General features: G+C 37.4%; 1 protein-coding gene across 11 annotated transcripts in view; it reads right to left on the reverse strand.

The window, feature by feature from the left end:
* Window positions 1–13,836, reverse strand: part of MECOM (MDS1 and EVI1 complex locus) — a 562,843-nt gene that overhangs the window by 41,316 nt on the left and 507,691 nt on the right. For all 11 annotated transcript variants that reach the window (XM_058730446.1, XM_058730438.1, XM_058730436.1 and 8 more), the window contains 2 exons: window positions 6,250–6,352; window positions 2,633–2,849 (listed from right to left, as the gene is read on the reverse strand). In XM_058730446.1, coding sequence (XP_058586429.1) covers window positions 2,633–2,849; window positions 6,250–6,352 — 320 coding nt within the window. The remainder of the gene's footprint in view (window positions 1–2,632; window positions 2,850–6,249; window positions 6,353–13,836) is intronic.

The raw sequence follows: 13,836 nt of genomic DNA on the forward strand, positions 1-13,836 counted from the left end.
GTTTCAAGAATATAGTACATGGCATACAGGGGGAAAAATAACTAGCAGTGTAAGAGGAATTCTCCTTTCTTTTTCTTCTAATCTAGCATAAAATCCATATTGTTCTATCACTCAGTGATAGAAAGAATCAAAAGACAACTGGTTCTTACAAAACCAAATGTGTATTTCTTTCACAGACACAGAAGCCATCCCGTCAGCTGTTAGGGAGGCTTCTCCACTTCTCATAGAACTTCATCCTATTTTATAGAGCTTTGCCTAGCCTTCTGGGTTCTTTGCAATTTTTGCATATTAACCTTTGGTCCTTGCCCTTTTGGGGGGGGGCAGGGGGTATTTTTTCTCAACAGAACAGAACAGAAATACAGAACAGAAAAGATACAGAACAGAATAATTATCATGTCAAAAAAAATTTCTCATTTGTTTAAAGTATAAAGCAACAAAATAGGATTAAATAAAGTGGAAAATATTCGGGGAATGTAAGTTCTGCACATGAATAAATTATATAACCAAAAATACCACTTATATGGTCGACCTCAGGTTGCATAGTGACATGCTATATCCGTCTGGCTGAGCTACCAAAAAGAAAGTTCTGAGGGTTCATCCAATACCAGATAATTAGGTTTCCTTATTGTTTCCCACTGAATGTTTTTGACTGAAGGAACCAAACTGGCAGTTGGTTTTGGCATTAAGTAGAGTTGACTCAGCCTCAATCCCAGAGCCAGTAAGAAAAGAAACTCTCTCTACCTAGGTGTCACCATGCCTTCTAGTGGGCAGTAGGAATTACATTTTAGTGTCTAATCCACCATTTTTTGTTTTATAATGCTGCCCGTTATTTTTGATAGCAAAATTGAAGGAAATAATACTGAATCTCTGGCATCAGAGATACTGCTTTACGGTAATAAATACTTTCCTTACCCACAGGTATTTATTCGTTTCATTTTATTTTTTAATTTGAGCACAATTACATTTATGAGATATGCTCTGACTTTTTTATAATACAAATCTAAGTGTTACCAAACATTTATAACAGATTGATTCTCTACGTGGATTTATATTAAATGGTAAAGATGAGTTTAAAGGGTACCGGGAAAGCCCTCTTATTCCCTACAATGTTTTCCCTCTAAAAGCTAAATCTTTCCAGCCTAGAAATTTTCAAGCTTAGAAATTTATCCTTTTGACTCAGTCTCCTGAAGGAATGGGTCATTCTTGATGCTTTTTTAAGTTGTTTATCCATTAAAATCAATGACTACTGCATGAAATCCTTTCCTGTAAGAAGCCTAGACAGAGAAGAGGATGCAGGGCCATCAGTGGAGGTGGAAAGGAGAGAGAAGAAGGAGAGACACTGAAGAAAGAAAGGAAATAAAATGATAAACTGAAACAGGTGGACTGTCCAAGGTAAACCATGAGTAACTCACACTCTTAAGGCCAGCTGATACACTACCATAACCATTTAAATACAGGGTTATGTTCACTTGAAGTTCTGATTATAGATTCCAAGGATCATTTCTGGATTTAAAAGCAAAGAAATGAGGGGCGCCTGGGTGGCTCAGTCGGTTGAGCCTCTGACTTCGGCTCGGGTCATGATCTCGCTGTTCGTGAGTTCAAGCCCCGCATCAGGCTATGTGCTGACAGCTCAGAGCCTGGAGCCTGCTTCGGATTCTGTGTCTCCCTCCCTCTGCCCCTTCCCCACTCGTGCTCTGTCTCTGTCTGTCAAAAATGAACAAAAGTTAAAAAAATAAACTAAATAAAAGCAAAGAAACAAATACAATTGTTAAAATTGTTTGTAGGCCACGGCAAAAACCATTAGGTAGAAGCACACGGAAAACCTATTAGCTGGTTCTGTATCTCTGATCAGAAGAACTATTTTATAGCATAATAATCAATGTAGTTCTCAAAGCGGAGGTTCCAGGGTGGCTGTTTGCTTTAATAGAAGTAAAAAAAAAAAAAAAAAAAAGTTCTTGAATGAAGTTCAAAAGCCTATAAAAAGTTACCATATTGCTGATACATGATTTTCACTTTGTTAAAAGTAAGTTAATTATTAAAGAATAATTTCATTTAGATCATGTTTATTCTTTCCCTTTTGGGAAATAAAACATTTTCTTCATTGGGCATGATTTTCTTATTCTTTTATATATGTGCCGTTTAAATAGTTGAAATTAAATCCACGGGTTACACTGATCTACCAAAAGGTCATCGATCTTTCATTAAGGGTATGCCAGAATCAATCTTTTTTTTTTTTTTGGTCATCTAGGTGTTTCTGGAACCAGCTTTACTGTTTGGCACATGATTAGTTTAATTGGCATCAGTGTTGCTCTGGCATTCTTGATTCTTCCTCTAAGTCATAGTTTGTGCTGTCATGCTACACTTTCTTTCAGTTGCCAATAATACTACTTAAATAAATATAAACATATTATTTTCCATCTAGCGTCAAAATAACTAATTCCAACTTGCTTGTAAACATTTTACAGATAAGAATTTCCAAGGAAAACTGATTTATGAACATGTCACTAACACACTTGTCAGGTTCATCCCAGTTCCAGATTTTCCATCTGCATAAATTCTGAAAATTCAGCATAACCACACTTCACTGCAGAGTAAATAAACACGTCTCGTAGTGCAACATGCCATTTCTAACCTTTGCAAATCGGGGAACACTTGGTCACATTCCTTACACTCCTGGATCGCATGTATCTCTCGGAGATCGTTCTCACTTTCGAGTTTTTGTTGGAAGTCCTCTTCCACCATCGAAAATGCTGAGTGAGGGGTGCTGCACGGGAACTTTTGGTGATCTGCTAGCTCCGCCTTGGACTCGAAGAGCTGGTCACAGTCCTCACAGCGATACTGCCGTTCTTCTGTGGAAATAATTCAGGTGTTACCAGGACTGGGCAATCAGAAGTGTCACCACAAACCGGCAGTTTTTATGGAAGACATAATGGAAACTATTTACTTGTTATGTCTACCACTTTAATTTTAATAGGAATTAAAACTAACACATGTACAGGACAGAGCCTAGCACGATAACGTGGTGTCTGCGGCTACAGTATAGCCTTCTTACCAGATAACACGTTACGGCTTAAACCCTTCCTGGGTTTAATATTCACAAGACACTAAAAGTAAGAATGACCACTTACTGTGCATGATACAGTCCCTCCACCCTGTTCACGGATGATTGATATTTCTCAAAACCTGATCATGAGAAATTACATGTCATATTTTTATTCCGACTTCAGATGAAGCTATTAAAGCTCAGGGAAGTTCAGAAACCAGTCAGGGGTTATAGAGCCAAGTGGTTGTGCCAGGATTTGAACCCATCTCTGTCTCTCTCACACACGTCTCACTGTGCCATGTTACCCAGAGGGCACATGGGACACAGAGTCCCTATCTGAGTCATGCTTACACTGGTTAGCATCAGTAAACTTGGATGTTTCATTACATTCGTCATTACCACCTAATGGACACAAGATGTTTTTAGTACCCTTCTAGACTAATTTATGCTACCCTAGGGTCAGGGCTAATTGGCAGGGCCTTGTTAAACAGCCAACATATCATGAATTTGCCCTTTGCATCAGTAAGATAAATAAATGGTAATAGTGGGGACTAGAGATAACAAGGTTATAAGGTGCCAGGCAGTGATGGTATTGTTCCTATTCTTTCCATCTCAATAGCTTTTTGCCTGCTCATGAGGCTATACTATGCACAGATCACACAGACACAATCACAGAAGTCTTAAAAACAGCTCAGAATGCTGAAAAGACACCCGGGCAGCATGATACATAATCCCTGTTTTATAGAGCTACAGCCAGGACCTATAGCCAGTTTTTCATTGACTGAATGTTTTGGGGGGAATATTTTAGTCACCAACAAATGCTAGGCATTTTGCTAAGGAATGACTATATAAGAAACTCAAGGGGATACACATGTGAACAAATAGAGTGTGATATATTTTATGACAGATGCATGCATGGGGCCTAAAGGAGCCCAGAGGAACATGTCTAATCCATCTAATCTGAAGGAGAGAGGTTCAGAAAAGGATTTGTAATGAGCAAGCATCAGCCAGGTGAAGTGGGATGAAGGAGGATGTTCCAGGCAGTGGGAACAGCGTGGACCAATGATAAAGGCCAGGAAGAACATGGCAGCTGGTGGAAAAGCAAAACTGTAGTAAAATAGGGCGAGTTGATAGGGTACATGTAGAGGAGCTAGGGGAAGTGAAGTCAGAGAAGGTAGCAGGTCCCTAGGGGCTTTGCGGGGGTCCATGCTGAGAAGGGAACTGAAAGCCGCTGAAAATCAGAAAGCCTAGCTGTGATGTGAGAAGTGAAGGAGAGGCCAGAGGAGACACCACTGCTAAAATCCACATACAAGACAGGTTTCATTTCAATTAAACCAGTAACAGTGGGGCCAGAACAGTAAAGAAAGCAGTATGTAGATTTAATAGAGTGTGTCAACTTTGGACCGTAGAGGGTTAAGGAAGGTAGGGGTATTCTAAGATAAATCACCTCAGCTCTAAAGACACGTTTCTCGATGACATTAACCAGGTAATGGAACCATGTAATATAATCTGTTATACTCTTCACAATATTTAAGATCTACATTTAGGATCTCACGAGCAGGCTGAACACAAACAGAATCTCCAAGCCACAGAATGGATGGGAAAGGCCTAGGGTTTACAGACAACAAGACCTTGGTTTGAAAGTTAACTACCACTCTCTAGTCATGTGATCTTGGCCAATTTACCTAGATCTAAGGTAAATTTATCTAAGTCCTTAGATACCCTCAGTTTCTCTATCTGTATAATAAAAATGATTCCTCTCTTATAGGTTTGATCAATGTGTAAGACTAAATGAGATAATAAATGGAGAGCATATAGTATCTGGTATAGTGTGTGTGTGTGTGTGTGTGTGTGTGTGTGTGTGTGTGACACAATGAAAATAAAAAGCAGCTGATGGGTTCAAGGGTGTTGTGAAGGCAGGTAATTTATGAATCGTAGCCCTAAAAGAAGAAGAATCACTTCCACTCAGGCTTTTAAGAATAGTAAGCTAATCACTCATATTTCTAAAAAGAATTGCTTGAAAACCTTTTTTTAGGTCTAACATTCACCAGTGAAAGTTGCCTTGCACTAGAGAAAGCTAGATTACGTTTCGTATCCTATGCCCTCTTGCTTCGTCTGTCCCAGACCCCATTGGGTAAGATTCCTTATTCAGGCTTAAGCTCTACCAGGTTGGTTGAGAACACTGGGTTTCTGAGAAGAAAACAATTTCCAAAAGGTTCCCCAAACTATAACTGGTATAATCTACAAAGAGGCAGAATGCAGCTCAGCCAAAGGAAAAAAATGTTCAAGTAAAGAGCCAGCCAAGACTGGTAGCTTCCTTCGCAAAAGCTACAGAGAGCAGAGGCTGAGGTTTTCCCATCCGGAATGCCAAAGGGATGGGAGGTGGCTCCGTCCCCACCTGTCAGCTAAGCTGGGGTGAGTAACCCTTCCCAGTGGTCCTTCCAACTATAAAACATTCTAAAGACACCACTAGATCATGTTTAACCAAATCATGTTATATTAGGAGAAAGAAATAGGAAAGAGAAAGGAAAAAGTACTAAATTCTCATCCCAATGGTAACACTTCAATACGGATAGAATTATCTCTTCATCTGTCCTATACATGCAGAACTAATAATTATAATTCTTTTGATACCCCCTTCATTTGATTTAGAATAGGCCTCTGGCAAATAAAAACTTCTCTGGCTGTAAAGTTTCCCCATGTGTATTTTTCTCCTAAACCCCTTCCCCCCAGCCCTCTCCCATCTTGTCGTGCCAACTAGGATTTTACTCAAAGAGACATACTTTTTCCAGGAATAGAACATTAGATGGGAAGAAACACCCACCAGACTGATGAAAGCCCAAACTGAGCTTTCTGAAATGACTTTTGTATAGTGAAAGGATTCTCACCATAGTCTAAGGTATTGACAAAAAAGTTTCAACGGTGGGATATCTCAGTTGATATATTCAGAATTCGTTTGGCCTCCACTTGAGGGAAGATCTCTGCTTACTCAAGATTCACAGTAACATTAGCCAGATGTCAAGCCAAGAAAAGAGCCACTCAGAAGAGAAGGAGTTTTGTGAAAACTGACACTGAGGAGCCAGGAAAACTGACAAATGCCATGTGTGATGGCCCCACGCAGATGCCATGTGTGATGGCCCCACGCAGATGCTCCGTCACGGCGACCGGATGAGGGCGCGGAGGATGGGGGTGCGAACAGTACTAACCGTGAATATCCGGCGCCATAGTTTCATGGGGATAGTCTTCACTCTTCATGAACAGCAGGAGCTCCTCTCCTGGTGCAATGTCTGTGACTACTCTATAAAATATCTTCAAAACACCAGAAAGGGTTGGGTGGGAAGAGAGAAAGAAGTGAATATTAAGAAAGGGCAAGATATGCACTAATATCTGTACATTTTCTCATAGCATAAAAAAATATTTCCTTTTATTTTTGTCAAAAGAAGTGTGACTTCCTGTTTTATGTCCTGAAAATTGGCCTTCTGTTGACAAATGGAAAGCTGTGATTCTCATGCCAGTTCACAAATCTTTTCTAAATCCTACCTCACCAATCAAATTGTCTTAAGACAAGGCTTACCGTGTTGCATACACCTCTGTGTAATGTTTAGCAAAGAACTTTCCCTTCTCTGAATTCCTCACTCTAGGGAACCACACACGTATTCACAGAGCTGAATGCGTCTGGCATTATCCAGCACTAGCCTCGCTAAGGGTGGCAGGGCACAATTGCCTCCCTCAGCATGTTCTCAAAAGCAGCACCTTCTCAACAAGGTGTTTTTTAGGGAATAGGTTAGAAGGACATGACATAAAGAACCGGTCTGTAGAGCACATAGTCAAAGGAGATTATTTTGTTTTTAAAAAACTTAATCCCTCTCTCACCAATCATCAGTACTCCCAGATCCAGGACTTGACCTCATGCCTCAGCTCCTGATTCCCACTCTCTGAAAGCAGGCAGTATGCCTTTAATTGATTCATTTAGCAGGGTAGTAGGGGGAGGTGTTTATTCCCCTGCTTTCTAGAAAAATTCTGAGGAGAGAAAGAATTGAATCAATCTGTTAGTGACTGACTAAACAACTGTGGGGCAAGCGTGGACCTATAATTTCCTAGAGCTGCCTACTTTTACCCCCACCTTGACCAGCTCCGTCAGCTCTGTGACCTTAGGCAAGTCATTGTCCAACTTACTTGTCCAGGCTTCAGGGTTTTTCCACTTATAAAAGCATTTAATTCACACAAAAAAATACAAATATCTAATTCATTACGTTACACACCTGAAACTAACATAATGTTATATGCCAATGATATCTCAATAAAAAAGCACTTAATCATGAAAATGTTTAAGGTGCTTATTCATCTTATCACAAAAATGTTCATAGTTTTTAAATTTTATTCTAAGATTATTTGTTACATAACGACCAGATAGAAGTTGTCGAAGAAAGAATGACGTTATACAATTAACTGGTGAAAATGAGACCAATAACAGTCACACGTGCACATACACACACACACACACACACACACACACATACACCAACAGAAGCAACAAAGACAGCAAGTAAACTAGGGTTTCGATTCTGCTGTCTCAATCCAAGGGGGAGAAAACTCACATCATACAAATTATTAAGAGAACTTATGAGAACATATTTTTAGAAGACATTGTTGGTTTCTTACAGGATATTTGATATTTCAAACTGAGAAAAATTGAGTAGGTTAATATTTTAAAAGATCAACAGAAGTGTGCATAATTTTAATTGTATTTATCTATTTGTTTATCTTCTGAAAAGCAGAGGACATCAAACGTAAGTATGTGCCTCTTTATTCCAGTAGGTGGCTCTAAAGTCCAATTGTTTATTTTTTTCTATAAAAACATCACAGAACAAAATTGTGCTAAATTTAAAAAAATAACTCAATGAGGAATGTTTTCTGTTTAGTTTCTTTCCTGTCAAAATAAAATCATCCTTTTTCATTCAACAGTAATTTAACCAGGTGAAATTGGTTTACAGAAAATAATGCCAAACATAAAATGCTGCTAGAATATGTTAGAATATAACCTAGGATGCTTTCTATCCACCCAGAGATAGACTCCAGACTATCTTAAGAAAATTATTCCGTGTTATGTGCTATTTCTACAAAAACCAGAGAATTTGCAGTTTGTATCTTATTAACCCTAGCCTTCACATTTTCCTGTTTCTGGAAGTGCACTGAAAGGAATAGTTCTGTTCAAAAAGTTATCAGATTGAAAAAAAAATGATTGTGCATTTGCTCTTTTCCCCTAAACTTTCCAATTAAATGCCTGTAAGTACCCTATTTCATTCTGGAGTCCTATTTCCCCTTAGAAAACAATGGACTTCTCTCAACAGCTTGAATCACCTCTTTTTTTTGGCATCTCTCAAAGGTTTAACTTATTAGCTTCCTTTCCAACAACATGTTGACATTTGAATTGTGACATATTAGAACTTTTCGGTGGCTTCTCGGAAATAGTGAGGTTAAAGAGACAATACCCTGCAAGACCGTAAAACAGTGCAATTGTCTCTGTTGGGGAATGCTGCTTAGACACACATGCCAGATCATTTCAAGAAAGTATCATGATATCATCATTTCTTTGTAGTCCACTATTAATCATGTCTCTTTTAATTCCATTTTAGATTTACTCAATCCAATGTGAACAGCCCAAGAAACAAAAGAAAATGATAGGTACGTTGTAACTATATATTATAAAGACAATTCTCTTTGCAGCGACATAGATCACTACTGTAATTTCCCTTTAAGTGTACAGATCGTCATGTGAAGAATATTGAGTGCATAAAAAATAAAAGACACGGAAGAGTGTTGATGTTGGCTTTATTTACTGGAGGTAAAAGGTGACATTCCAGGCCATGAAAGGCAAGGCAAAGCAGAGTGGGTTTTAACTTCAGGGTGTTCTTTTCGATTTTAAGTGAATTTTTATGGTGCTCATGAAACTGAGGTTTGAAAAGAACTGGCAAGCGCCAGACGTAATGAGGGCAGATTCTGGGCACGCTTCCTCACACAGCAATAAGAATGTGCCTCAAAGTCCCATCTACCACACCCTTACAATTCTAGAGCTTTCTTTCAAGGTGTTGCTACCACTTGCGATCCTCTTTATATCTCATCTCTTTGGATCTTAGATTCGGTAAAATTCTGCTTTTCCACCTATGATTACAATGACCCCCAAATCTAACTTGAATACTTGAATCCAGAGCTGTCGACATCTAAAGTTAATTTATGTTCTAGCAATACTAATACACAGGCAGGCCTTTGAGAGGTGAGAGGAGTGGTTTAAACAAAAACATAATGACAATTTGTTGCCTCAAAAAAAGTTGCGTGGAGGAATGATGGAAAGGAATCTTGGAGGAATCAAGCCTTTCGAAAGTAAGGTATCACATCTACACTTTTGTATTACAAAACAGGTCTTTCAGCAAGTAAAAATAAAATAAATAACAGAAGTGATTTATGTAGTTTTTCCCACAGGTTTGTATCTTAAGTATTCTTGGCCATGCTCTTAAAAAATATAACCATAATGTCTTTAAACCCGGTATATTCTCAAAATCTCAGTTCTATTGCAGTCCTATGAATTATATGTCATCGGAGTTACGTACCAGAAGCAGAGATCCTACCAATATAACCTCTCTGGTTTTTGTGTTGGAGAAAAAGGGAAGGGAATCAATTACTCTGTTAAATTCCATAAAAGACATGATCTCTTCTCCCATCAGGGGGTTTTATGGAAAAAGTTATCTGGATCCAAAATAAAAATGTCCTGGGTCTGGGATTTTGTGATGAATTCAACTCAAGTATATAAAGGGGGACCCCAAAGTCTCAAACACTTAGAAAAAGTTCAAATTGATATAAAAGGGTTGTTGATTTATTATTTTGTTGTGTCTCTCTCGGAATGCTTTATTAGAGGGAAAAATCTCAATTCCTCACAATATAAGTTGAAAGATAAGAGGAACAGGGCCTTAGAGTATAAGAAAATAGGAATATATAAAAATTCCATTCTTTTAAAAGTCATGATAAATATTTTTAAAATGTGTTAACTCCTCCAGAATTTTCTCTTTGGTAGCTAATAACAAATTCCAGAAATAAAACATGTTATGACCATGATCTAACTGTGCATACATTTGACACATTTGAAAGTTAAGGTGGTTTTTTCATTTTATCATATAAAAAAATTTAATTTCCCAATATCTTCATGGGCTCTTTTTATTTTTCCAGAAAGCTATATTTCTACCTTGGTAAGTGTGGATAAAGATCTAGATCTCTGGATGCCTCAATTTATAAGAACAAATATTTATAGTCACTATCTTAATAGATCAATTTGTATTTTTTTTATTTTTTAAGTTTGTTAAAATAACACAGTAGTGAAATTTCTGAAAATGTTTTTTAATGCTAAATCTTTCGAGTATTTAAAAATAAAACTAGAATTGCCCCAAATTACTCACTTTTACTAGTGGTAAAATTCACAATCTAAGGCATAAATATAATACCACACACGTATATAGGAATTACTCTAAACATAATTATTATACTTAATGTATTTTAATCAAACCTTGAAACCAGTTCCAAATGCCAAAAGAATATCCATTCACTTAATGTTCACAAGGCAGAGCTAGGGACAAAAGGCAGTGATGACTGGATTTGATTTAACAAATTTTAGATTTCCAAAAATATATTTTCATACAGTGTTATATATAAGTATATATGTGCCCAAGCAGATATATTTTATATGTGATGGATAAATGTGGCAAATTACACACCTTGGAGAAATTTTAAATTTGCATAAAATATGAGCAATCTCATATTTTAGGTATTAATATAAATAAATGTTTAATAGAATACACTTAACTCATGTTATATATCATGTCAGTGATATGTAATTATATGGTATATTTTATATAGTATATTGTATATAATATATGTTATATAGAGTTATATATTATATGTAGTTGGAATTGGAATTAATCATATTTTATTCAACATTTATCTTGCTTTGTTATTTAAGTCCAAGAGCACAAGCACTAAAAAGAGTATGGATGCTTATAGGCTTTCCATTAGGAAAGTTAATAGGCTATAAAAGACTTTAGACGAATTCTGTTTTATACTGTCAAGGCCTGTGTTCAACCTAATCCTCCATCAAATAGACAATGCTACTATTTGTATTTGTAAATGGTAATAATATGGGTCCTTGTTTATTATCCTATAAAATAGAAAAATCTAGAATCTGTCAGACCAGACTTACAGTCTAGTTTGCTATGCTTGGATCAATTTAAAGTATTGTGCTTGTACTATTGAGACAGAAGAGAAATTCAGTGCACAGGGGGGAAAACAAAAAAAAAAAGAAAACACATCATTTACTTTTAAAAAGATGAACAAGGCCTCATTGTTATGAATCCCCGTTTATTTTTCCTGGTCAAGCACTGAAGTTTTATTTATGCTTAATAGACTGCATTTGGCATGTCTAAAAATGACACAAGTGTGAATTATGAATGACCTTCAACCTATTCAGGAAGTTGTAATAATTGAAATAATAGAGAAATATACTCCCTACAGAATCTGTACTGAGAGACAACTTTTTCAGACTATTGCTGTCCTTCTCACTTTGAAGTTGACAGTTGATTTCTTCCTCTTCCAGTTCCCAAAATTTACCCCAAATGCTTTATTTTCTATAACTTCATGCAATTTACCAGTCAGAAGACTAGAAAAAGCTGAATGGAACTTTAACATTTGGAAGGTAGGTAGGAGGGGAGGAGGTGACAGTTTGCGTATCTGAACAAAGTCAACATTAGATATGAACACATCTGTCAGCCTTGGTGCTGCAGAGAGGTCACATCAGGTCCACAAAGACAAAGTGTGCATATGGGCTGGCTTTAGAAAACACAGTCTGGACCCCTGATCTACCCATAGTAATGTGGGAAACTGCAATGTTCAGGAGGACAGGAGTAAAGCCAAGTTTTTAGCCTCTATAAGAAGGACTCTTATCATACTTTCTCGGCTATATTGGTAAGAGATAACAAGAAGTGTCTTCAGGAGACAAAGAAATTGATGACAGAATGGAAAGATACTTGTCCAACAGAATAGATCCTTTATCATGGCCAAGTTCTACCAAAGCAAACCAACCATAGTTTCCTTAATTTGTCCAAAGAGATAGTATACTATATTTGTCTTTAGGATGACAGTCTAAAGACTAAAAGATATTTTCAGAAATACAAGGTACTATCTCCCTATATCGAAAAATATATATCCACTGGTTATTTTCAGGACAAAAATATTGTTGGAGGAGAAGCTTCCTCTCCCCCACTTTTATCTCTTTGTTGATAACATGAAGAGAAATCCAGGTATAATTTATTGGAATGACACATAACAGAGAATTGACCGTTGGTTTTAGTTTGTATAAGTAGAACAAATGATAAAGATCCACCTGCTATTATATCTGGAGCCTACAGTGTACCCAGCCTGGAAGTCTTGCAAATTTCAGTTAAATGACCTCTAAGGATCACTCTACAGACTCCACAAGAAATATCCACTAGCCACCTGTCTTTAATGTGGCCATTTCATCCGATTCTATGAAAACTGGTCATTCTACATGATTTCACAATGCCTGGGAAGAGTTCCATCACTACATGATGAGGAAGCTAAAGATCATCTTTGGGTTTTTTTTACTAGGCTGGAGGCTTTTCTTGTGTCTTTGACCAACATGTTTTCCTCCTTGATAGATTGTAATGCACTCTGATGACTATCTTTTTGGCATCATTCCAGAAACAGCAGAGTCTCGTATGGATGTGATGTTTTGAGATCTTCCTGAATGAAAGGCGTTGTATACATGCAAACACTAATTACTCAAAATGTGCACAGAATACTGCAGGTCATCCACTTATTGAACTTCTGTGATTTGTTACTCTTCACAAAATTCCTAGTCTGCGTGGTGCTATGGCTGTCTTGTGTCCTGAGTGTCATTACACAAGGGAAACTTTTTCTGGGTGGAGGGAGGGCAGTGCTGTTTGTTTTATCATGTGAATATCAAATGGAAAACTATGTCTGAGACAGTTTCATCTTCGGGTGAAGGAAGTAACTTATCAGCCAGACAACATCCCCACCCCCCTAAGTCAGCTTAGGCACTGTTCACAAGGCCAGTCTCTGGGTATTGCCAGCTGGCATTCATCTTAAAACAGCAGAGCATAACTTTGGTATAAAAGTGGAACTTGACTTAAAAGGAAAGCAAAGAAAATGCCCAAAGCCAATAATAATTTTAACATCAAAAGAGGTCATAGAAAATGTGGACAGAAATCCTTGTAAAGGAAGAACAAATTAACAAATTACCTGACAGTTGATGCAAACATTTTTAAAAAGTGGAAAGAGGCGAACAAATTACATTTTACTTTTTACATAGCTGGTCTTCCCTGCTTTTTTTGCACAAATTACATTAATTGAATAATTCAGGAAAACATTTTTTTCTCAGTAAAAAGCCAAAGAAAATAACTTGATAATTGAGCCCATAATAAGCTTGCAGTTATAGTACTGTTCTAGTGTCACAGCCATCTGATTGAACCATTGACGTGGACGTAAGGAGAGGAAAAGTGGGTGTGCCAATTCAGCCATGTTCGTCCTGGAAGCAGTTAAAACTTTATAAGGTAAAGCACAAACGAGAACAATGCCTGTTCCAACTGAAAACACTGTAGAATCTTGCTGCCGTTCATTAACCACAAGAGAGCTGGCAGAATCTCCTAAGTGAATGCTGACCTTGATTTCTCTGAGGGGCGCTCGTTCTATATCTTATTTCTTCAAAATAT

This window comes from Neofelis nebulosa, chromosome 5 (genome assembly GCF_028018385.1).
Source record: "Neofelis nebulosa isolate mNeoNeb1 chromosome 5, mNeoNeb1.pri, whole genome shotgun sequence".
NCBI lineage: Eukaryota > Metazoa > Chordata > Mammalia > Carnivora > Felidae > Neofelis > Neofelis nebulosa.